The sequence below is a fragment of the Oncorhynchus keta genome, chromosome 1 (assembly GCF_023373465.1).
Source record: "Oncorhynchus keta strain PuntledgeMale-10-30-2019 chromosome 1, Oket_V2, whole genome shotgun sequence".
Classification (NCBI taxonomy): Eukaryota; Metazoa; Chordata; class Actinopteri; order Salmoniformes; family Salmonidae; genus Oncorhynchus; species Oncorhynchus keta.
This window is the reverse complement of record NC_068421.1, coordinates 25,325,611-25,351,802: the sequence shown is the minus strand read 5'-3', so window position 1 is coordinate 25,351,802 and position 26,192 is coordinate 25,325,611. Positions and strand designations below refer to the sequence as shown.

Below are 26,192 nucleotides of genomic sequence, written 5' to 3'. Positions count from 1 at the left end.
TGGATGTACTGGATGTCTCTAAAAGGACGTTGGAGGCATCTTATGGTAGAGAAATTAACATTAAATTATCTGGCAATAGCTCTGGTGGACTTTCCTGCAGTCAGCATACCAATTGCGCACTCCCTCAAAACTTGAGACATGTGGGGCACACATTTTAGAGTGGCCTTTTATTTTCCCCAGCACAAGGTGCACTTATGTAATGATCATGGTGTTTAATCAGTTTATTGATATGCCACACCTGTCAGATGTATGGATTATCTTGGCAACGGAGAAATGCTCAGTAACAGGGATGCAAACACATTTGTGCACAAAATTTGTTGAGAAATAAGCTTTTTGTGCATATGGAACATTTCTGGGCTATTTTATTTAAGCTCATGAAACATAGGACCAAGACTTTACATGTTGCATTTATATTTTTGTTCAGTTTAGTATTTAGTGATTTAGGTCAACCAAAAGTTCTACGTGGTTCATGAACGTTTTTGCAGATCTGTTCATATACCACATGTAATATACCATATTCACAAATATTTGTCATTGATGCATATCAATTATGGAAAGCACTAGAAGTACATTCTGTAATTCAGAATATTGCATCATTGTGCAATATAATCTTCAGCACTTTGAGAATGTAAATTTGAAGCATCTGTTCCAATGTCCATATAAATAGATAAGTTGAAGTATGTAGACATTTTTATTTTTTTTATTTTTAAAAATCTGCCCATAGATTTAAGGAAGAGAAAATACTCATATCTGGTACAACAATATGTGAGCGTTGAATATAATTTTCTGAGAAAGTATGAGCAGTTCATTGTTATTTCCTGTTCAGATCAGAGGTGACAAATACAACACCTGCTATTCCTGTCATTTTGCCAGTGTTTTGACTTAAAGGCAAATCTGCTCCCTCTGTTTTGTCTAAGTGTTCCTGTTATGGAGAGATGGGTGGAGGGAGGGGAGGTTATGGGCAGAGAAGGAAGGATAGTGACTCTTAGGTGTTATGAATCAGAGATTTGAGGGACTTCTGTTTAATTCACACAGAGCACGACCCAGACTGTGACGACTAGCTGAATCAAGTATTACCAGCTGTTACATCTGTTTCAACAGATTCTGACTGTAATTACTAGGGGCTGAGGTTGCAGCTGCTCACCATACAATGTCCTTTTAATAAATAAAAAAATGTAACCTATATTTAACTAGGTAAGTCAGTTAATAAGAACAAATTGTTATTTTTTTACAATGACGTCCTACCCCGGCCAAACCCTCCCTTAACCCTGACGATGCTGAGCCAATTGTGCGCTGGGCTATGGGACTCCTAGTCACAGCTGGTTGTGAAACAGCCCGGGATCAAACCAGGGTCTGTAGTGGTGCCTTAGACCGCTACACTACTCGGGAGCATTACTTGCCTAGCACTGCTATCAGACCTTGGACGTCACCCGGTGAGGTGGGACTTACTTCAGATGGTTAATCAAGGTGTGGACATGCTATCAAAAGGAGCGAGCTGGGTAGCTGTAACCACATGAGGGCCTACTGTACATCGCACAGAGCCATGAATAATGTCCTAAATATGAAATCGCTAATGGAAGCTTTATTTTCATTACTTGTATGTATCTTGTTCTGAACCAAATCCAATCATATTATTTTTGGGGAAGTAATATGTTGAGTTTCAGAAAGAGACCCCACTGTATATTGAAGTGAATGTAGTATGTGATGTAGTGATGATTGCAGGTTGTCTGAGGTCCTTGGTGTAGGATTTAAGATGGGCCATTTCAGTGCTATTCACTAGAGATATTTGAACAACAATCAAGATCGCATAGTTTGTCTTGTTGAAGTGGTTTATTTACAAATATGGACATTTATATCAAATTTAATTTAATTGTGGAAGTGTATAATAAAATTATGCACAACCACCAATACTGCAACTGAAAAAAACAGGCATATTTGCCACTAGTCAGTTATGTCTACGTTACAAAAATATTGACCTATTTTCTATTTTACAAGATCTACAACCAATTTGATATCACAGACAAATATTCCTCATTGTTCTTCAGGATCGGTGGGTCCCTTGCGGGACAGTTGAGCTAACGTAGGCTAATGCGATTAGCATAAGGTTGTAAGTAACAAGAACAATGGACATAGACATATCTGATATTGGCAGAAATCTTAAATTCTTGTTAATCTAACTGCACTGATCAATTTACAGTAGCTATTACAGTGGAATAATACCATGCTATTGTTTGAGGAGAGTGCACAGTTTTAAACATAAAAGTTATTAATAAACAAATTAGGCACATTTGAACAGAAATGCAATGGTTCATGGGATCAGTCTAAAACTTTGCAGGTACATAGCTGCCATCTAGTGGCCTAAATCTAAATTGCACCCAGGCTGGAATAATACATTTTAGCCTTTCTCTGCATTTCAAAGATGATGGTACAAAAAAATGTTGGTTTTGTCTTTGTATTATCTTTTACCAGATCTATTGTGTTATATTCTCCTACAATCCTTTCACATTTCCACAAACTCCAAAGTGTTTCCTTTCAAATGTTACCAAGAAAATGCATATCCTTGCTTCAGGGCCTGAGCTACAGGCAGTTAGATTTGGGTATGTCATTTTAGGCTAAATTTGGTGAAAAAAGGGTCCAATCCTTAAAAGGTCTTATTCAGTATTATCTAGACTGTCTTCAATGTGCACCAGAAATCACAGACGTCCGTTTTGACGTGCTTCTCTTAGGCCCTTTAAGGAGACGTTGTCAGTTATTAAGACACACCAATAGTCACACTGCCAGATCTGTGATACTGTTGCTGCTAGTCACCTACATAAGTAGATGTAAGACATTCTTAAGCAGACATCCGAAACAAAGGGGATGGCTTCTATTTACTTTGTACCAGTCAACAGTCATTTTGTCATCATTTGAACTTCATTATATCAGCCTCCCGGCAACATCGCGTTGTGCATAGATTTCTTTTCAGTCTCTGCTCTTGTGCTTTATTTTACAGTGAAGTGCTTTTGTTTGCATTTATTTACATAGTCGCTTCAGATGCGTGACGGAAGGCCGTGGGTCACAAGCCGCTTGAAAGAGATTGTGTGCCACACACTATTTTGAAATTGGTGTGTGGGCTAATGTAATCTGAAACGGGATCTTTCTGGACTGTTTTCCGGTCCAGGGTGGTTCAAGGGTGGAACGCGAGCCAACTAAATCCATGTCATCCTGGAAAAAGAAAGAGTGGAGAAAAGCACACAAGGTCATTAGTAATCTATCTACCTAACACAGGCCAGGCAGGGACCGAGTCAGTTAAAACAATATCAGAAAGCTCGGCTAGGATTGCGGCCTGGCCCTATCTTTGCTTCCAGTTTCCATGGACACCACTGTCCCTGCCGATCAAAGGGTGTGCAACAGTTATGGTAAAATAAGTGTGTGTGTGTGTGTGTGTGTGTGTGTTTGAACTAGGCTTTTAGGACACAGAATGTCTTCTCTGTCCTGACGCCTCTGTGCTGTAGTCTCTGTGTTGTAACTTTCTACATGACTGCTTTGCTGGGGCTTCTGCTGCTCTGATCTGAGCTCATTCCCACTCACTGGATTCCATCAGTTCAGGCAGTCTGCTCTGGTTCTGAAGCTCCATTTGGCAGATACACTGAAGCTTTTTCTATAAATAGCGTGTATCTGTTTTAATGGACAACCATTTCTTATCGGTTCCATTTCATATTAATCTGGTGGGAACCTGCTATGCAGAAGAATTCTAAATAGTTTTTGAGGGGAAGGAGAAGCAGTGATGTTTCTTTACAGCACATTCCTTTCATGGCATAGTTTACCGAAGGCCTTTAGTTTCCTGAGCTTAATAGTGTTTGCACTTGCATACTCTCCTCTTTTCTTAACACAGTGAAGAATAGTATGTTACTGAGCTTGTTAATCGCTCATTGGCTTGGCTCATGTATAATTACTGGGAAAGCTTACCCTACTGTAAGTGAGCATTTTAAGTATGTTATATACCAATCATCGCTCAATTTCAAACTGTATGTACACAGAGGACCATTCTGTCTGTGTCTGCATTAAAGGTCATACAGTACAGCAAGACACCACTGACCTTCCAGTGAAGATGGCTGCTGCTTTGGAAGGAGGACCTCTGTCAAGGCACCAGTCTTCTCCTGGCTCTGATCAGTTGGCTTCTCCTGTGTGTCCTCACTTAATGTGAACCCCTCTTCCTCTTTCTCCTCGCCCTCCTCGCCCTCATCGCACCTCTCTGTGGGTTCTGGGTTGCAGCGGAGCGATCCCAAGCTCTCGACACAGTCGGGGTTCTGCATGAGTGGCCATGTCTCGCCAGCCTCTCTGGAGATGCAGGGCTCTGGATGGGCTTTCAGATAGGCCAGGACGTTCTCCTCACAGGGGTTTATGCTGCATCTGTAGGGGAAAATGGAGGCTGTGTCAGCAGCATAAATCTCTCCCATTCCTAGCAATAATGATCCAACCACAGTCCCAGGGAGGCACTTCTCTGACAGTAATCTCCCAAACAGACCCAAAGTTAACACCATAACAAGACTGTTGTTGGCCTTGTCTGTGTTTCTCTTCCTGTTCTGAACCAGAGGTGTGTAAAGGAATGTTGTTTGGTTTTGCAAACATTATCCACCACAGCAATGGTTGTCTGTCTGTCTGTCTGTCTGTCTGTCTGTCTGTCTGTCTGTCTGTCTGTCTGTCTGTCTGTCTACACTTCTAGGTCTTTCTGGGATTCCAGGAGACATGATGTCAAACCATATCAGTTGCTGTGTTTGTTACCTGTTCTTCTGACTGTCATATCTGGGCATCCATGTACTAAAATAGATGGTGATTTTTGTTGATGAATTATGACGGTGTTGAACAATGTTAAGTGATGTTGATTGGTGGTTAATTAATGTTGGTTGATGGTTTTGAGTGGAGGTGAGTAGTGTTGTGTCATGGTCCTCACCCCTCGTTGAGGCTGATCTGGGACTGGAAGGGGCTGGTGTCTCTGCTCCGGCCCAGACTGCAGATTTCATCACAGCACAGGGAGGGGATCAAGTGCACTGGGCCTGGAAATCACACAGGAATAACCGCCAACCATTAGAACGCATGGATGACCTGGCCAAGAAGCCTCAGCGTACAGTAATGCCAGTACCATAGTGATAAAGTCAAAGACTCCATACCACTTGATGTGCTTGTAGAAGCCCACCAGTAATAGGACCTACCACAGGTGTGGCCTGGCCCATGGTGACATTGGCAGCATGGGCGCTGAGGGAAGTCATGGAGCTTCCGTCGGTCCAAGCAGGACAACTCTGCTCCACTGTACGGACCATCCTGGGACCTTAGAGTTGCTGAAGCAAAAATACACTTTCATAATGGAGACCCCAAACAAGTGCAAGATAGCAGCTGCTATATTTAAATAGCAAAGCCACCTGTTGGTCCCAATGCTACACTGAGATTTCCACACCATTGTAATGACTTCTTTCAAATTCAAGTTGGTCACTCACCGCTGGGCTTCTTCTCCAGCAGCTGTCTCTTGAAGTAGATGACACAGAGGATGAGCAGGGCCAGCAGCACGGTGGCCAGAGCGCTACAGATGACTGCTGCCAGAGCCATGTCCCGAGGGCTGGTCACCACCGGGGGGATGGGAACCAGGTTCACCCGCCCGCTGCCTGCAGGGGCAGAGATAGAGATGGGGTGAGAGAGAAGGTCAATATGAGCATCAAACGTCACCAATGCAGTTCTTCTGATATAATAACATCGGAAATTACAGTATAAGTTGTAAAAAGTTTCATTAAATAAAACATTTCAATTGTATAGTTTTAGAACAACTATATTTTAGAGTCGACTGTGTCATGTCTTTGTCTGACCTTGGTAGTACTATCTGGCCATATTGAAAACAAGTATTTTTCTACACCTGAATTGTGTCCATTCTAGGTTTATGTTTATTACTGGCATGTAGTAGCTGTCTTTGACCCAATGAGTCCTCCAAGGAGACAGGCTCAAAGGAGAATGTCTATAGTAGATTCTCCCCCTCCCTCTGGATGATGAGTTATTGCCGTCATTCATCCCCCCACCCCAAGGCCCTCTCATGCCAGTCACACAGCCCCATCATTATGTCTGTGTAGTCTGGCCAGACGTTTCAAACAAGCCTGGTGTGTGTGTGTGTGTGTGTGTGTGTGTGTGTGTGTGTGTGTGTGTGTGTGTGTGTGTGTGTGTGTGTGTGTGTGTGTGTGTGTGTGTGTGTGTGTGTGTGTGTGTGTGTGTGTGTGTGTGTGTGTGTGTGTGTGTGTGTGTGTGTGTGTGCGCGCATTCGTGCATGTGTGTTTATCCCATGACTGCAACTGCTGCCATTGTCTAGGTTCCCCACCGCCAAACTGTTCACACACTCTCACATTAAGGGACCTGGCCTTGAGGACAGCTTCTCATTAAACACTTTCCCACGGATATGGAACATCAGGGCTTAATGTGCTAGATGTCATAACAAATTAGATACAATCTCCTTATGCTAAATGAAGGTTCAATGACTAAAATGTCATTGTAATGGTTCTTTATCGGATATAACTATCTGCTTAATTCCTAAACAAAGCAAACAAACTTTGTTGAGGAATAATTTCGTACATGACGGATGTCTAGTCACAAGGCAAACATAGGCAATAAGGCCACTGATATTATTTTAAAAAGCAACAGAAGTATGATTGTATTATCTGTGATTAAAATTGTAGGTCAATATTACTCTCCCTCATCACAATTACATTCTTATAGAATTTAAAGTGAGTCAAGAGCTGTGCATAGTTGATGTGTAGGTTTACATAGAAAGCAAAATACCTAAAGTAATACTACACCTACTATGACAAAGTGACTGGCTACCCGCCCCCTATAGAGAAAATAGTGATTATGTGAGATCTGTTTAATATATACATTTTTTGAAAAATATTTTTCAATAGGCCCCTTCAATCACTGTTTGCTTTTTAGTACATTAATCATAAAACAAAGTGGGTTTGGTCTTTTCAAATTCAAGAGCTTTGTTATGCAATGTAAACATGACTTTAGCCTTGGAAAAGGTTTTATATTCCAGCGAGATAGAGGATAGGGGATAAGGGTATTTGTACATTCCATCTGAGAAAGAAAAAAATCCCAAACTGCCGGTGAGGCTTAAAATTTCAGTTTGACCCGGGGGCTAAATAAATAAGCATTTAAATATACATTGTGAACAAACAGGTGATAATAGCTTATTAAAACAAGATTAGGACGTTTCAGGGGAGATAGGTCTTCAAAACTGTTATGACAGAAACCAAGTGCCATTTTCTAACAATTTTGACAGGAGTGCACTGCTCAGATCAAGGCAAATACATAAATTACACTAGACAGTTTATATAGAGGAATATAACTTGATATATATTAAGATGATTTTGTGAGGATACGGTAACATTCTCCACTAAATCAAACAACTTTAAAGAAAATCTTTGAATGTCCTTCCTATCCATCTTTTGGAAAGTCCTCTATCAAAGTAACCCAAAATTACTTGCTGAAAGATTTGACTGAACACCTACACCCATGCTTACACAAGCAAGGTACATCCTTTTCTCACCATGGTGCAGAAAACCTCTCAGACTTTTTCTTCCACTGTACAGTTGTGGAAACCCCATGTCATGGCCGTCTGATCCAGCCAGCCCTCCCCACTCCCCTCCGCAGCCAGCTGTCTCCCCCACACCCCCAGCCCAGTGGCAGCCCTCCCCACTCCCCTCCGCAGACAGCTGTCTCCCCCACACCCCCAGCCCAGTGGCAGCCCTCCCCACTCCCCTCCGCAGCCAGCTGTCTCCCCCACACCCCAGCCCAGTGGCAGCCCTCCCCACTCCCCTCCGCAGCAGCTGTCTCCCCCAGCCCAGTGGCAGCCCTCCCCACTCCCCTCCGCAGCCAGCTGTCTCCCCCACACCCCCAGCCCAGTGGCAGCCCTCCCCACTCCCCTCCGCAGCCAGCTGTCTCCCCCACACCCCCAGCCCAGTGGCAGCCCTCCCCACTCCCTCCGCAGCCAGCTGTCTCCCCCACACCCCCAGCCCAGTGCCAGCCCTCCCCACTCCCCTCCGCAGCCAGCTGTCTCCCCCACACCCCCAGCCCAGTGGCAGCCCTCCCCACTCCCCTCCGCAGACAGCTGTCTCCCCCACACCCCCAGCCCAGTGCCAGCTCCCCACTCCCCCCCCAGCTGTCTCCCCACCCCCCAGCCCAGTGCCAGCAGACAGCTGTCCCCACACCCCAAGCCCAGTGGCAGCCCTCCCCACTCCCTCCACAGCCAGCTGTCTCCCCCACACCCCAGCCCAGTGCCAGCCCTCCCCACTCCTCCACAGCCAGCTGTCTCCCCCACACCCCCAGCCCAGTGCCAGCCCTCCCCACTCCCCTCCGCAGACAGCTGTCTCCCCCACACCCCCAGCCCAGTGGCAGCCCTCCCCACTCCCCTCCGCCAGCTGTCTCCCCACACCCCCAGCCCAGTGGCCATCACCCCCAGACAGCTGTCTCCCCCTCACCCCCAGCCCAGTGCCAGCCCTCCCCACTCCCCTCCGCAGACAGCTGTCTCCCCCACACCCCCAGCCCAGTGCCAGCCCTCCCCACTCCCCTCCGCAGACAGCTGTCTCCCCCACACCCCCAGCCCAGTGGCAGCCCTCCCCACTCCCTCCGCAGCAGCTGTCTCAGGCAGCCCTCCCCAGACAGCCTCCCCACACCCCCAGCCCAGTGGCAGCCCTTAGCCAGCTGTCTCCCCCACACCCCCAGCCCAGTGGCAGCCCTCCCACTCCCTCCGCAGACAGCTGTCTCCCCACACCCCCAGCCCAGTGGCAGCCCTCCCCACTCCCCCGCAGACAGCTGTCTCCCCACACCCCCAGCCCAGTGGCAGCCCTCCCCACTACCCCCACAGACAGCCTCCCCACACCCCCAGCCCAGTGGCAGCCCTCCCCACTCCCAGACAGCTGTCTCCCCACACCCCCAGCCCAGTGGCAGCCCTTACACCCCAGACAGCCCAGTGGCAGCCCTCCCCCAGACAGCTGTCTCCCCTGGCAGCCCTCCCCACTCCTCCGCAGACAGCTGTCTCCCCACACCCCAAGCCCAGTGGCAGCCCTCCCCACTCCCTCCGCAGACAGCTGTCTCCCCCCACACCCCCAGCCCAGTGGCAGCCCTCCCCCAGACAGCTGTCCCCTCCGCAGCAGCAGCTGTCTCCCCACACCCCCAGCCCAGTGGCAGCCCTTATCACTCCCAGACAGCTGTCCCCCACCCCCAGTGGCAGCCCTCCCCACTCCCCTCCGCAGACAGCTGTCTCCCCCACACCCCCAGCCCAGTGCCAGCCCTCCCCACTCCCCTCCGCAGACAGCTGTCTCCCCCACACCCCCAGCCCAGTGGCAGCCCTCCCCACTCCCTCCACAGCCAGCTGTCTCCCCACACCCCCAGCCCAGTGGCAGCCCTTATCACTGTCTCCCACCCCCAGCCCAGTGGCAGCCCTCCCCACTCCTCCGCAGACAGCTGTCTCCCCCACACCCCCAGCCCAGTGGCAGCCCTTATCACTCCCAGACAGCTGTCTCCCCCACACCCCCAGCCCAGTGGCAGCCCTTATCACTCCCAGACAGCTGTCTCCCCCACACCCCCAGCCCAGTGGCAGCCCTCCCCACTCCCCTCCACAGCCAGCTGTCTCCCCCACACCCCCAGCCCAGTGGCAGCCCTTATCACCCCAGACAGCTGTCTCCCCACCCCAGCCCAGTGGCAGCTGTCTCTCCCAGACAGCTGTCTCCCCCACACCCCCAGCCCAGTGGCAGCCCTTATCACTCCCAGACAGCTGTCTCCCCACACCCCCAGCCCATGGCAGCCCTCCCCTCCGCAGACAGCTGTCTCCCCCACACCCCAAGCCCAGTGGCAGCCCTCCCCACTCCCCTCCACAGCCAGCTGTCTCCCCCACACCCCCAGCCCAGTGGCAGCCCTTATCACTCCCAGACAGCTGTCTCCCCCACACCCCCAGCCCAGTGGCAGCTCTTATCACTCCCAGACAGCTGTCTCCCCCACACCCCCAGCCCAGTGGCAGCCCTTATCACTCCCAGACAGCTGTCTCCCCCACACCCCCAGCCCAGTGGCAGCCCTTATCACCCCAGACAGCTGTCTCCCCACACCCCCAGCCCAGTGGCAGCCCTCCCCACTCCACAGCCAGCTGTCTCCCCACACCCCCAGCCCAGTGGCAGCAGCTGTCTCCCCACACCCCCAGCCCAGTGGCAGCCCTCCCCACTCCCCTCCGCAGACAGCTGTCTCCCCACACCCCCAGCCCAGTGGCAGCCCTCCCCACTCCTCCACAGCCAGCTGTCTCCCCATACCCCCAGCCCAGTGGCAGCCCTTATCACTCCCAGACAGCTGTCTCCCCACACCCCCCCCAGTGGCAGCCCGACAGCTGTCTCCCCACACCCCCAGCCCAGTGGCCCCTCCCCACTCCTCCGCAGACAGCTGTCTCCCCACACCCCCAGCCCAGTGGCAGCCCTTATCACTCCCAGACAGCTGTCTCCCCACACCCCCAGCCCAGTGGCAGCAGCTGTCTCCCCTCCCTCCACAGCCAGCTGTCTCCCCACACCCCCAGCCCAGTGGCAGCCCTCCCCAGACAGCTGTCCCCTCCCCCAGCCCAGTGGCAGCTGTCTCCCAGACAGCCCCCAGCCCAGTGGCAGCCCAGTGGCCCCTTATCCTCCCAGACAGCTGTCTCCCCCACACCCCCAGCCCAGTGGCAGCCCTTATCAGACTGTCTCCCCACACCCCCAGCCCAGTGGCAGCCCTTATCACTCCCAGACAGCTCCCCCACACCCCCAGCCCAGTGGAAGCTCTTAGACAGCTGTCTCCCCACACCCCCAGCCCAGTGGCAGCTGCACAGACAGCTGTCTCCCCACACCCCAGCCCAGTGGCAGCCCTCCCCAGACAGCCAGCTGTCTCCCCCAGACAGCTGTCTCCCCACACCCCAGCCCAGTGGCAGCCCTCCCCACTCCCCCGCAGACAGCTGTCTCCCCACACCCCCAGCCCAGTCCAGCCCTCCCCAGCACAGCTGTCTCCCCACACCCCAGCCCAGTGGCAGCCCTCCCCACTCCCCTCCACAGCCAGCTGTCTCCCCACACCCCCAGCCCAGTGGCAGCCCTTATCACTCCCAGACAGCTGTCTCCCCCACACCCCCAGCCCAGTGGCAGCCCTTATCACTCCCAGACAGCTGTCTCCCCCACACCCCCAGCCCAGTGGCAGCCCTTATCACTCCCAGACAGCTGTCTCCCCACACCCCCAGCCCAGTGGCAGCCCTCCCCACTCCCCTCCGCAGACAGCTGTCTCCCCCACACCCCCAGCCCAGTGCCAGCCCTCCCCACTCCCTCCGCAGACAGCTGTCTCCCCACACCCCCAGCCCAGTGGCAGCCCTCCCCACTACCCCCACAGACAGCTCCGCCCAGTGGCAGCAGCTGTCTCCCCACACCCCCAGCCCAGTGGCAGCCAGCTGTCTCCCCACTCCCCTCCGCAGACAGCTGTCTCCCCACACCCCCAGCCCAGTGGCAGCCCTCCCCTCCCCTCCGCAGACAGCTGTCTCCCCACACCCCCAGCCCAGTGGCAGCCCTCCCCACTCCCTCCACATCCAGCTGTCTCCCCCACACCCCCAGCCCAGTGGCAGCCCTTATCACTCCCAGACAGCTGTCTCCCCCACACCCCCAGCCCAGTGGCAGCCCTTATCTCCCAGACAGCTGTCTCCCCACACCCCCAGCCCAGTGGCAGCCCTCCCCCTCCCACCCCCAGCCCAGTGGCAGCCCTTATCACTCCCAGACAGCTGTCTCCCCCACACCCCCAGCCCAGTGGCAGCCCTCCCCACTCCCCTCCGCAGACAGCTGTCTCCCCCACACCCCCAGCCCAGTGGCAGCCCTCCCCACTCCTCCACATCCAGCTGTCTCCCCCACACCCCCAGCCCAGTGGCAGCCCTTATCACTCCCAGACAGCTGTCTCCCCCACACCCCCAGCCCAGTGGCAGCCCTTATCACTCCCAGACAGCTGTCTCCCCAGGCAGCCCTTATCACTCCCAGACAGCTGGCAGCCCTTATCCCCCCCACACCCCCAGCCCAGTGGCAGCCCTTATCACTCCCAGACAGCTGTCTCCCCACCCCCCAGCCCAGTGGCAGCCCTTATCAGCAGCTGTCTCCCCCCAGTGGCAGCCCTCCCCACCCTCCGCAGACAGCTGTCTCCCCACACCCCCAGCCCAGTGGCAGCCCTCCCCACTCCCCTCCGCAGACAGCTGTCTCCCCACACCCCCAGCCCAGTGGCAGCCCTCCCCACTCTCCACAGACAGCTGTCTCCCCCACACCCCCAGCCCAGTGGCAGCCCTTACACCCCACACCCCCAGCCCAGTGGCAGCCCTCCCACTCCCCAGCTCCCCCAGCCAGCTGTCTCCCCAGTGGCAGCCCTCCCCACAGACAGCTGTCTCCCCACACCCCAGCCCAGTGGCAGCCCTCCCCACTCCCCTCCGCAGCCAGCTGTCTCCCCACACCCCCAGCCCAGTGGCAGCCCTTATCCTCCCAGACAGCTGTCTCCCCACACCCCCAGCCCAGTGGCAGCAGCTGTCTCCCCACACCCCCAGCCCAGTGGCAGCCCTCCTCCCACAGCTGTCCCCTCCACAGCCCAGTGGCAGCAGCTGTCTCCCCACACCCCCAGCCCAGTGGCAGCCCTCCCCACTCCCCTCCGCCAGCTGTCCCCCACACCCAAGCCCAGTGGCAGCCCTCCGCAGCCAGCTGTCTCCCCACACCCCCAGCCCAGTGGCAGCCCTCCCCCAGACAGCTGTCCCCTCCACCAGCCAGCTGTCTCCCCCCCCACACCCCCAGCCCAGTGGCAGCCCTCCCCCAGACAGCTGTCCCCCCACCCCCAGCCCAGTGGCAGCCCTTATCACTCCCAGACAGCTGTCTCCCCACACCCCCAGCCCAGTGGCAGCCCTCCACCCCAGACAGCTGTCTCCCCACACCCCACAGCCCTTATCACTCCCAGCAGCTATCTCCCCACAACCCCAGCCCAGTGGCAGCTCTCTCCCAGACAGCTGTCTCCCCACACCCCCAGCCCAGTGGCAGCCCTCCCCAGCTCCCCTCCGCAGACAGCTGCCCAGTGGCAGCAGCTGTCTCCCCACACCCCCACCCAGTGGCAGCCCTCCCCACTCCTCCGCCAGCTGTCTTCCCCACACCCCCAGCCCAGTGCCAGCCCTCCCCACTCCCTCCGCAGACAGCTGTCTCCCCACACCCCCAGCCCAGTGGCAGCCCTCCCCACTCCCTCCACAGACAGCTGTCTCCCCACACCCCCAGCCCAGTGGCAGCCCTTATCCCCCCCCACACCCCCAGCCCAGTGGCAGCCCTTATCACTCCCAGACAGCTGTCTCCCCCACACCCCCAGCCCAGTGGCAGCCCTCCTCCCAGACAGCTGTCTCCCCCACACCCCCAGCCCAGTGGCAGCCCTCCCCACTCCCCTCCGCAGACAGCTGTCTCCCCACACCCCCAGCCCAGTGGCAGCCCTCCCCACTCCCCACATCCAGCTGTCTCCCCACACCCCCCCAGTGGCAGCCCTTATCACTCCCAGACAGCTGTCTCCCCCACACCCCCAGCCCAGTGGCAGCCCTTACCACCCCCAGACAGCTGTCTCCCCCACACCCCCAGCCCAGTGGCAGCCCTTATCACTCCCAGACAGCTGTCTCCCCCACACCCCCAGCCCAGTGGCAGCCCTCCCCACTCCCCTCCGCAGACAGCTGTCTCCCCACCCCCAGCCCAGTGGCAGCCCTCCCCACTCCTCCGCAGACAGCTGTCTCCCCACACCCCCAGCCCAGTGGCAGCCCTCCCCACTCCCTCCACAGCCAGCTGTCTCCCCACACCCCAGCCCAGTGGCAGCCCTTATCACTCCCAGACAGCTGTCTCCCCCCACACCCCCAGCCCAGTGGCAGCCCTCCCCACTCCCCTCCGCAGACAGCTGTCTCCCCACACCCCCAGCCCAGTGGCAGCCCTCCCCACTCCCCTCCACAGCCAGCTGTCTCCCCACACCCCCAGCCCAGTGGCAGCCCTCCCCCACAGCCTCCTCCACAGCCAGCTGTCTCCCCACACCCCCAGCCCAGTGGCAGCCCTCCCCACTCCCTCCGCAGACAGCTGTCTCCCCACACCCCCACCCAGTGCCAGCCCAGTGTCTCCCCAGCCCTCCCCACTCCCTCCACAGACAGCTGTCTCCCCACACCCCAAGCCCAGTGGCAGCCCTCCCCACTCCCTCCACAGCCAGCTGTCTCCCCACACCCCCAGCCCAGTGGCAGCCCTTATCACTCCCAGACAGCTGTCTCCCCACACCCCCAGCCCAGTGCCAGCCAGCTGTCTCCCCACACCCCCAGCCCAGTGGCAGCCCTTATCACTCCCAGACAGCTGTCTCCCCACACCCCCAGCCCAGTGGCAGCCCTCCCCACTCCCCTCCACAGCCAGCTGTCTCCCCCACCCCCACCCAGTGGCAGCCCCCAGCCCAGTGGCAGCCCTTAGCAGCCTCCCCACACCCCCAGCCCAGTGGCAGCCCTTATCACTCCCAGACAGCTGTCTCCCCACACCCCCAGCCCAGTGGCAGCCCTCCCCATCCTCCCAGACAGCTGTCTCCCCACACCCCAAGCCCAGTGGCAGCCCTCCCCACTCCCCTCCACATCCAGCTGTCTCCCCACACCCCCAGCCCAGTGGCAGCCCTTATCACTCCCAGACAGCTGTCTCCCCAGCCCAGTGGCAGCTCTCCCCCAGACAGCTGTCTCCCCACCCCCAGCCCAGTGGCAGCCCTTATCACTCCCAGACAGCTGTCCCACCCCCAGCCCAGTGGCAGCCCTTATCACTCCCAGACAGCTGTCTCCCCCACACCCCCAGCCCAGTGGCAGCCCTTATCACTCCCAGACAGCTGTCTCCCCCACACCCCCAGCCCAGTGGCAGCCCTCCCCCACAGCTCCCCCCACACCCCAGCCCAGTGGCCACACTCCCAGCAGCTGTCTCCCCACACCCCCAGCCCAGTGGCAGCCCAGACAGCCAGTGGCAGCCCTTATCACTCCCAGACAGCTATCTCCCCACACCCCCAGCCCAGTGGCAGCCCTTATCACTCCCAGACAGCTGTCTCCCCCACACCCCCAGCCCAGTGGCAGCCCTTATCACTCCCAGACAGCAGTCTCCCCCACCCCCCAGCCCAGAGGCAGCCCTCACTCCCAGACAGCTATCTCCCACACCCCCAGCCCAGTGGCAGCCCTCCCCCAGACAGCTGTCACCCCCACACCCACAGCCCAGTGGCAGCCCTTATCACTCCCAGACAGCTCCCAGCCAGCCCAGTGGCAGCCCTTATCACTCCCAGACAGCTATCTCCCCCACACCCCCAGCCCAGTGGCAGCCCTTATCACTCCCAGACAGCTGTCTCCCCCACACCCCCAGCCCAGTGGCAGCTGTCACTCCCAGACAGCTGTCTCCCCACACCCCCAGCCCAGTGGCAGCCCTCCCCACACCCCAGCCCAGTGGCAGCCCTTTTCACTCCCAGACAGCTATCTCCCCCACACCCCAAGCCCAGTGGCAGCCCTCCCCACTCCCCTCCACAGCCAGCTGTCTCCCCACACCCCCAGCCCAGTGGCAGCCCTTATCACTCCCAGACAGCTGTCTCCCCCACACCCCCAGCCCAGTGGCAGCCCTTATCACTCCCAGACAGCTGTCTCCCCCACACCCCCAGCCCAGTGGCAGCCCTTATCACTCCCAGACAGCTGTCTCCCCCACACCCCCAGCCCAGTGGCAGCCCTTTTCACTCCCAGACAGCTATCTCCCCCACACCCCCAGCCCAGTGGCAGCCCTTTTCACTCCCAGACAGCTATCTCCCCCACACCCCCAGCCCAGTGGCAGCCCTTTTCACTCCCAGACAGCTATCTCCCCCACACCCCCAGCCCAGTGGCAGCTCTTATCACTCCCAGACAGCTGCAGCAAACATAGATTAAGGCTGACCCATTGAGGAGACCTCACCTGCCGATCGTATCAACCCACCGCACTGCCAATAAACTGCTTGTTTTGATACATGCTCTCCTCTCTCCCTGTTGACTTTTGGGAATGCCAAACTTAAAGCCATGCATGGCCTTGTGTGTGACAGACCACAAAGAGACAGGGAACCACCAACCCACTGGCACAGACATCTTGTTCAATGTCTAGTTTTGATTTACATTTGATTGAGTAGTCAACTAACGTGAATTCAATTTGAAATCAACCAAAAAATTAACCTTGTCATTAGATTTAGGTTAAGAAATCAGAAATTCTCTTATGTTGATTACTTTGTTCAAATCCTACCAGTTTTCCACATTGATTCAACATCATCATGTGAATTGTTTGGTTGAAATGATGTGGAAACAACATTGATTTAACCAGTTTTTGCCCAGTGGGAAGTATGAATGGCCCCTTCTGAAAACTAATGGTGACCCCATCCACATTCATCACCTGTGAAACAGGAATGACTTCCCATTGCCAAAGAGGTATGAGCCCTCCACAACCAAGAGTTTGTATTTTTGACTAAACAGACTTTCCTATCATAAATACACCCAGCAACCCTTTTAGTGTTGCAAGAAAAACAAACTAGCATTGCCATGGGGTTGTGGGTTTATACATTTACATGGATACTAGATTACGGCAGTGGTGAGGCGCTTTGCTGCTCTGAGCATAAACAATTTACTCATGTCAATTCTTAATTTTTTATTTTACCTTTATATAGGCAAGTCAGTTAAGAACAAATTCTTATTTACAATGATGGCCTACCCCAGACAATCCCAGACAACACCGGCCGAATGTGATACAGCCTGGATTCAAACCAGGGACTCTAATGACGCCTCTTGCACAGAGAGCGCGCCACTCGGGAGTCCTGATTGGCTCTTGAGTGACTTTGTTTTGGTGGACTTGATTTTAAGGGTTGACCGCTCTAATTTGGCTTGTGTTGGTTTTCAACTCAATCTAGGTAACTCTGTGCATGCTGCTAACACTACTTTTTTACAGTCAGTGGTCAGGAGACATGAAACGGACCTTTGAAGTTAGGAAAGTAGAAGTAGAAGAAATTAAATGTTGTCTGAATGTAACAAGTTGAGAGAAATGAGGATGGATATTAGTCGGGTCATGAGTTTTAGGGTCTCGAGTAGCCCTGACCACAGGCCCTATCTGTAGGAAAAGTATTACAGTTGCATGAAGAGGTGATAAGAGTCTGCATTTTCTTCAAAAAAAATAGGACTGACTTCCTTTTGTGTATGCTGTGAAATCCTGGTTTGAGATACAAGTGTCTAAAAATATTTATCTGACTGTTAAGCTTCCATCTTAAATAAGAAGCAATGATTATTGGTTTGGTAATAGAAAAAACGGACTACATTCCCATATGACTTTGGCGTAAATCTGTTTGGAATGAGTAAAAATGGCAAAACGGTTCTGGAGCTGGGGATTGGGGTGTGCTATGGTCGGCCTCTCTCCAGACACCCTTTACAGCTCTACCGTGACACAGAAGAAACTCCTGCAGATGAAATACATTAAAGCAACTGAAGGAACCCATAAAACACAATCTAATTTTTACTCTGCCCCAGAAACAGTCCAGGAGACTGAAGTGCGTTAAGATTTACGGCCTCCTCCAAAAGCGGCCTCCCTGCACAGCTGCAGCTTCGCCCCGAGCCAGTGTAGCCTATTATAATGATCTGCCCTTTAAGTTTTCACCACCCTACACAAGATAACACTAGAGGAAGAGAGATCAAGGCTTTCAAACATTTGGAAGACTCCCTGTAGTAACTACCAGCTCTGCTCTCTCTGGGAGACAATGGCCATTTTGATTCATGGGCTTCTGCATTCAAAATGGCAAGCCAGACAGCCGGCCAAACATACAGACATGCATAACTTAGATGTCCCAAGGCCCATGATCAGGGTGATTTCATATGGTCAAGTCATATGTAGACTCTATCTAGACAAATACTGCATGTTTTACAGTTATTGCTTGAATATAAATATTTATTGTCCAAAAATGGTAGTAGTAAAACAAGCTCACATTGAGGGTGTGACACAGATTTACATACTAAATGTAAGTAGATTTTTTTTCCATCTCCAGAAAGAGCAAATGTAAACTCAGTTTGTGAGTTCAAGTTGTCTGATATCCTGGAGAGGTTTTCATTTATCTAACAGAGGGGTGCTAGACCTAGCTGGATACACACACGCTGCCAAACCTTCTCAAGGAACAGCTGCGGCCTCCACAAGCATCAGGAAGTCACACTCATTTACCAAAGGTATAAGTTAGCTAGCCCACTCTCTCTGTGTGAGTGCCGAAAATCATACGGTTATACTTAATCACTGGTAATGGCTGGAAAAAGGTGGCTAATGAGATGTAGTAGTGTCCTACTGGAATTCAATCCGCTGCTTTGTGAACAAAAAACCCTTTAAGAAATGCTTAATAGACCTCCGTGGATACATGCTAGCAAATTACACGACAAAGTTTAAGAATTTTACTGTACATGATGTGACACTACACTCTCTTATTTCATTCAAGACCTAACTAAAGAAGCATGATGTAATGCAATAATTTCCACACTATTATTTAGAAACATTGAAGCTCCTTTTTGTCTTGAAATATGTGGATGGAGGCTTTTACTTAAGACAAGAGGTTTTCCGCAGTCCCTGAGAATGGAGCGATGATAGTGGGTCTTATTGTCACAGCTAAAATAATCCAGTTCTGGCAAGACCGACTGTTATGCTAGCAGTATCCATTTCAACATTTATGGGCCTACTTGTAAAACTAAGCATTTATTTGGGCATAAAACATAGTTGGCTGGCTCAATGAGAATTTACTGAATGAACAGTGATTTTCTCCACCCATTGGGGTTGTGGTTCTGATTACTCTAAGGGCCTTGTGCTGGCATGTTTTAGATGAAGGTATGTGCTTTGTTATGGCATTATGGCCTGACATGTTTTTGGGGTCTTGGCTGTACTTTTAGCCTGGAGTTCAATAGTTTTAATTAATGATGTTCTCAACTTCTCATTCAAGCTACGGATATTCCTTATTTTGCCTGTAATTTCACTGGCTACATTCCATGGCCTGATGTGAATGGTTCAACATAATGAGAACTTTTCCTCAGAGGTTCTTCTGATGTTACACAACTTCCAGTAAAGGAAGAGAAAGTAAGTCCTCACAGTGTGGTTCATATGGAGGTGGAGGGTCCCCACATGGTATGCACTCCATATCTTGGAATCCGCTCAGCTTAGTTTTCCTGTAAAACCTGTTAAACACAACATAGCATTGGATTATTATGAAAGATGTTTAATTGATTGTGTGCAGTAACGAACCAATACTTTGACCATTTATCTGTAGTAACTGAGTAGTAGTACACTGGTAGTAGAAGTAGAGTAGTTGTTGTAAGTGATTAAGCCCCTCCCTCACCCGGGCAGACAGTCTCCGCACACAGCATTTCTGGTGGTGGAACAGTTGCCCTTCTGGAAGCGGTTGTTCAGGTCACAGTCCAGGCAGGGCTTGCACTTCTGCAGGCTCCTATCTTCTTTGAAGCGGCTGCTTCTGCAGGGCACACACCGGGCATCCTCTCCGTAACCAAAGCCACATTCCTGGAGGGATTAACAGGAGAAACCCTCTGGGTGAGAGGTGGGGCTGGGGGCAGCTGGAAAAAGGCTCTGAATTATTTATTTTTATTTAACCTTTATTTAACTAGGCAAGTCAGTTAAGAACATATTCTTATTTACAATGACGGCCTACCAAAAGGCATAAGGCCTCCTGCGGGGACGGGGGCCTGGGATTAAAAATATAATTAAAAATACAATATAAATATAGGACAAAACACACATCACAACAAGAGAGACAACACTACATAAAGAGAGACAACACTACATAAAGAGAGACAACACTACATAAAGAGAGACAACACTACATAAAGAGAGACCTAAGACAACAACAAAGCAAAGCAGCAACACATGACAACACAGCATGGTAGCAACACAACATAACAACAACATGGTAGCAACACAACATAACAACAACATGGTAGCAACACAACATGGTAGCAACACATGACAACACAGCATGGTAGCAACACAACATAACAACAGCATGGTAGCAACACAACATAACAACAACATGGTAGCAACACAACATAACAACAACATGGTAGCAACACAGCATGGTAGCAACACAACATAACAACAACATGGTAGCAACACAACATAACAACAACATGGTAGCAACACAACATGGTAGCAACACATGACAACACAGCATGGTAGCAACACAACATAACAACAGCATGGTAGCAACACAACATAACAACAACATGGTAGCAACACAACATGGTAGCAACACAACATGGTAGCAACACAACATAACAACAACATGGTAGCAACACAACATGATAACAGCATGGTAGCAACACAACATAACAACAACATGGTAGCAACACAACATAACAACAACATGGTAGCAACACAACATAACAACAACATGGTAGCAACACAGCATGGTAGCAACACAACATAACAACAACATGGTAGCAACACAACATAACAACAACATGGTAGCAACACAGCATGGAAGCAACACAAAACACAGTACAAATATTATTGGGCACAGTCAACAGCACAAAGATCAAGAAGGTAGAGACAACAATACATCACACAAAGCATCCACAACTGTCAGTAAGACTGTCCATGATTGAGTCTTTGAATGAAGAGAATGAGATAAAACTGTCCAGTTTGAGTATTTGTTTCAGCTCGTTCCAATCGCTAGCTGCAGCGAACTGAAAAGAGGAGCGACCCAGGGATGTGTGTTCTTTGGGGATCTTTAACAGAATGTGTCTGGCAGAACGGGTGTTGTATGTGGAGGATGACCAGGGTGTCTAGAATTAAAGAATGATCTTGGCTTCCAAGATCATAAGGTAACATCTTACACTGGCAATAATCTCCCTGACTCTCAGAATCAATGCATGACTTTCCGCAACAGGATCCAGAATGGCCGGGTATTTCAAAGATAAAGGCCCTCGGGGACAACCACTGTTGTATTATTGCAAGTATATTGCTGGGTTTATGTATGACTGGTTCTTTCTGGAACAACTCAGTGAGTGTCCTGGTGATTGAGAGGCCAGTGTATGTAGGCAACGCTTCAGTTAGATATGGGGCAGGGATTATGGAGAGGTGCACAAGAGTAAGAAGTTGAATACCTCTCCTGGTCCTACAATGGGTACTGCACTTAAAAAGCACAGCATCTATTACTGAATGAGTGATCTAATAAGGAATCAGCTCAGTTGTCATGCTTAAACCTCTATAGCGAATCTAAGATGGAAAATATTACACGACCCATATTAGATATACAGTATTATCACCCTGTATATATTATCTATATAACATGAGTATATCTGTTTACTATTGGATTAATGGGTACACCTCATAAAATGGGGACAAGAGAATATAGCCTATTCTGTTTTGACCAGAAATGTATAATGGGGTGTATGTAGTAAGTCAAATGTTAATGCAATCCCTATTCAATGTTAAATAGTATTTATTTGGCACACAGAGGCTGGCAAACTGGTTTTCCTGTGGTCATAGGAACATTTACATTCCTGCTGATCATCGCATCCCACGCCAAGCAAAAGGACTGTGCTGGAATGACATCAGTCATTGTGTTATCTGCAGCAGCTGCCCCCGTCCACTATTAAACCACTGTTGCCACACTGCATTCCCAGACCAGGCTGGCTGATGGAGGGGGGGCTCATATATCATTAACGTGAAGGTGAGATTCAAACAGGGCACTTCTCTCCTTGACCTTGTCACGTTTCACTGCCTGGGGATGCAGTGCACCAGAATGTGGGCAGACTGGCTAAGAAAATGTTAAAAAGTGAGGCAAAGATGGGATCCCGTGATGGCCCCACAGAGTCGGGGCAGAAGCCAGAGGAATTTAGCCATTTCAGCTAAACACATATAAGACGACATTGGACCTTGGCTCTGGCCGGAGGAAGGCTATGACAGGACTGCAGCTGTTGTTGTGTGATCTCCATATAAGGACCTTCACACCAGCAGAGCAGGGAACAGTGGAAAGATGAGAGACAGAGTGAGACAGAAAGAGGGAAGGGAGATGATGACAACAGAGAGAAGGAAATAAAGTTACAATTTTGATTCATGAAGGATGGTGAACCCTGGAGCCTGGGTTTCTCCTAGTGCACGCCATGGAAGGATAGCTGCTGCAAAGCAGTCAGAGCAGAGCTGTTTCGAGTGGTTTTGGACAGAGGAGCGTCGTCCAACTTCCAGATGAAGGGGTCTTAAGAGGATTGATCCCCACAAAGCTGGGCGCTGGCACACTGTTCATGTGGCACTGCATGGCAGTAGATGGGGCTGCCATGTACACAGGCCAGGGCACAGAACAAAAGGAGCACTCAGCCAACTTGTCCCCTCTCCACCCAGGCAGAGCTGTAACATCCCGGAATGATCTAATTCAGTCCTTTGTCTCTGGTAATTGGATGGAAACACCTTTTTTTAACAATAAAGATGCTGTTAGGGTATCCAATCTTTGGATGCAGCGAGGAATCACATAATGCTACTGTCTCATTTAAATGGAGCTAATTGGGTATAGGTAAATTAGCTTTCAAGTGTGTCATTACTTCCATGGGTTTAGGATGATCTAGCCTAAAAGGTGAGCACAAAAGCCAGTGCTTACAACTCTCATTTTACTCCTATCTCCAGATCTAGTTTTTGGTGAGAATGCCAAGCAAAACAGCACAGAGGTAGAGCTGTGTGGAGGGAAGAGAGAGAGAGAGCTGGCTGGCTGGCTGGGGTTAAAGCATGTTCAGACGGGGAGATAGTTCAGAGATCAGGACGGAATTACAAGAGTCTCTAGGGGGGCCAGTCATCTGATCCAGTAATGAATGAGTTCGTAAAACAATATGAGTTTGTTAACGCAGTGTGCCATCTAATGTTCTCCACACACTGCCACACTCTTTCAATGTCTAGTGTCTACAAATCAAAGACATGTTGCCTCTTTGCCAGTGGCTTAATGCAGTTCCCAGCTTGCATGCACTATATGTGGGGCAGTCACTCCTATGTGTACTGTATGTACTATGTGTACTGTATGTACTGTGTGTACTGTATGTATATATGGTTTGGAATCGTAGATTTGCGCAAATGTGACGAAATGCTGGATGAAAGACAAGGCGAGGACTTCTGTATTTTTCGAGGATTTAATAGAAAGAAACCTGTGCACAAGTGAGAGTTGTGTGATTCTCAGAAGAGCTCGCAACAATCTGACCCTCAAGGCCAGGATGCTTGTTAAATACCATCCCTGGTCAAAACATTCATCAAGATTGTTGTTGAGACCACTTGGGTCAGAGTGAATGGTATATTAGCTATCTCTGTCATTTGAAACCACTGGTGGCTGAATTTACAGCCTGGGGGGGTTACCTACTTAATGGTGACTCCAAAGGGTCTGAGTTCAGATTTAAGCGGGACTGGGGGGACGGAAGGCAGGAATGTAGTTCTTACCAGTATGTATGTTTGATATGAGGACAAAAAACAAAGCAACCCTTGCTAGCTATTAAGTTATGTTGATGAAAATGACAAATATCAGATCATTTTAACAAAAGACTTCCCTGATGCTTTGGTGGTTCCCTGAACGAAGACCTAATTGATGTTTGTGATGTTGCTTTACAACAATACAGGCAGACATCCAGAAGATGGTATAATCACATTCCATATGTCTCTATGGCAGCCACACAGCTTTATTAGAGCCTCCCTCCACTGTGAGATGGCTTCCCGCTACCACTTAGAATGAATGAGGCAGCCAATTATTAACCAGGACCCCCAGGGTGTCTCGCATTCATGACTGTTGAACTGGCAGAGAAACATGGGGCCCACTGAAGCGTACCACCACTGACTGCATGTCTGTGTGTAACAAGATAAAAGGCAACCTGGTAGAAATGTATGTGTGCAACAGATGATACGAGAGGGCAATTTAGTATAAGATGGAAGGTTTTTTACCTGTGCTTAGCTGAGCACATGTTGAAGTGGTAGGAGGAAAAGCATTGCTAAACTAACTTGCTTATGGCCTCCCAACCCGTTTCTACACAGCCCACACAGAGCACCATGTCTTTGGCAAGAATAGTGATTAAAGACATTCCCCTCTCACTGTACAGCAAGTTTATGCAGGGTTTCCTTCAAACAATGGAGACAATAACTTGGACAGGGAACTTGGGGAAAACAATGGAATCCATTCAGCAACAGAGGGTCGAAGTATGGGTGTGACTGATTAAAGAGCGGTTGGTTTTCTACAAAAGCCATTTGGCCCTTTTCTCCATGAAACAGAGGAAGTCATAAATAACCTCAGTCCCCTGGATAATATTCACTATTCTAAACACTGGGATTCATTCTATTGATGAACGAAGGTCTTTCCCCAAAATGATCTGTTTTTTTTATTTACTAAGTGTATATCTTATCCAGAGGTTATTCAGGTTTATGAAGTTCCAACATGATTTAAGTGATCTGTTAGTATCCAGTTTTATCATGGTTTCACTCTCTTTCATTTCTATAGATCAAGGTTTCCTTTCAACTGTGATGAAACATGCTATAAACTTGTTCAACTGAGGTGTAATCATCTGGACTACATTTCCTATATATTTTTTAAGTCTATGTGTAAAGTGCAGTACATTTAAGGGCACTCTTAAGAAGAACATAATATGTTGGATGTCTAAGTTTTACTGTCTATATAGGGTACATTACTAGGCTTCAGACCTTTGATAGCTCCTGTCCCGCGTCGCACTGCTTGCAGGGTTTACAGTTCCCAAGCTGATCCTTGTACTCCTGTTCTCTGCATTCACTGGTCTCCTCCTCCGCCGTTACAGGAACCTGAGAGGGAAAAATCATTTGATACTGAGCAGCTAGGGATTCCTGCGTTTCATCACGCCTTTCATCAGTAAGAGATAATGTGAACCGAGTCCAGCGCCGGCGTAATCCCCCTACAATAGTGCCACTATTTCACCCACTGGCTTTTACTCCTCAAACTATGTAGACTACTATATCTGTCCGTCTACACATTGATGTCCTGACAGATCTGACGACACTAACTTAGAATGGAGACTGTTACAAAGGCTATTATACGTGGACATTACAGATCACAGATCAGACTATAAATGGCCTGTCAAAAGCCTGATATCACACTAGTTGGGTAAATTCAATGCAGAACACTTACCAGAGATGAGTATATTACATGAAATGTCAGTAGAAGTAACCAGGTTTGACCAAACATCCAGGCCATTTTGAGGGGCTACTGTGGAATGAGTCTGGAAAAGAGAGAGAGATATTAGAATGAAGATGAGAATTTCTACTCTGTTCAACAACAACAAAAAACATAAAGGAATATTGTGGAACCTTGTATATTTGTTCTCAGCTACTTTCCCCCAAACAGGTAGACATAGTGACCAATCACAACATACCGGTTTTGTACAACTATTGTGGAACATTGTAACAATATTTTTGATGAGATCAGCGAGGACAATGATGCTACGTCATGCGTCAAAACCGGCCAGGGCTATGACAGAATTATCTTATCAAAAGTCAAAACATTTATGTTAATAGTTTCAGTTTGTTGAATGTCTCAAAATCATATAGGCTACAAAACAACTGCAGCCCTCTGTACGCTTTACCTGGTATGTGCTGCTGTAGTCTGATCGGTTCTTTAGTTATCCCGTCCTTTAGTTATCCCTTCCCTGGCTGAATGACTGTAGTTTGAGACAGATATCCACTCCTATGCGTTCTGCATAGGGCTCCAGACCATTCCAGCCATGCGATGTGCTCTCTGCCCGGCTGCGCTGCTCCAGTCCAGAGGAATCCCCGGATTGAAGACAAAATCAGCGTGGAGATCAAAGGCAGGGGATGGCTGCGATCTAAAACATGTAATCTGATCTCTGATCGGCCTCTAGGCCTACATCAAAGCGCAATCACAGGGCGGACACTAGAGCTACAAACAGGTCATTATGATCGCATGACAATAACCTCACAATTCGATACAATTGCATGCAAGACAGAGGGATCATTAATGTGGAAATGCAAAGAGTTTGTAAAGTGCAAGGCGTCGAGATCTGGTTGTGTTGTTATTCCACTTCCAGGGCCGCCTCCCTCTGTGCGATCCCCGGTCTGTTTGTTTGGTTTATCTGAGGGCTCGCTGTTTGATGCCAGGCTTGGGTTTGA

At 50.6% G+C, this 26,192-nt stretch overlaps 1 protein-coding gene across 2 annotated transcripts; it reads right to left on the bottom strand.

Moving 5' to 3' along the window:
- Positions 1-344: 344 nt before the first annotated feature.
- Positions 345-26,192, bottom strand: LOC118399691 (tumor necrosis factor receptor superfamily member 19-like). 2 transcript variants are annotated; one of them, XM_035795973.2, is made up of 10 exons: positions 25,649-26,192; positions 25,195-25,285; positions 24,738-24,851; positions 19,402-19,580; positions 19,155-19,240; positions 5,475-5,639; positions 5,151-5,318; positions 4,934-5,036; positions 4,079-4,392; positions 345-3,204 (listed from the first exon to the last, which is right to left on the bottom strand). In XM_035795973.2, the coding sequence occupies exons 2-10, from the start codon at positions 25,258-25,260 to the stop codon at positions 3,200-3,202; spliced, it is 1,200 nt and encodes a 399-aa protein (XP_035651866.1). In that variant the 5' UTR covers positions 25,261-25,285; positions 25,649-26,192; the 3' UTR covers positions 345-3,199. The 2 variants fall into 2 exon arrangements, with proteins under 2 accessions (XP_035651866.1, XP_035651923.1); XM_035796030.2 differs by having other exon boundaries at positions 5,193-5,318.

What these genes read in the sequence shown, in the direction of transcription:
- LOC118399691 (XM_035795973.2), bottom strand. Translation starts at nt 25,260, where the DNA reads ATGGCCTGGATGTTTGGTCAAACCTGGTTACTTCTACTGACATTTCAT. An exon ending in GCTGGAGAAGAAGCCCAGCG is followed by an intron (nt 5,319 to 5,474) that starts GTGAGTGACCAA and finishes TTTTTGCTTCAG; the next exon opens with CAACTCTAAGGTCCCAGGAT. An exon ending in CAGATCAGCCTCAACGAGGG is followed by an intron (nt 4,393 to 4,933) that starts GTGAGGACCATG and finishes TTTCCCCTACAG; the next exon opens with ATGCAGCATAAACCCCTGTG.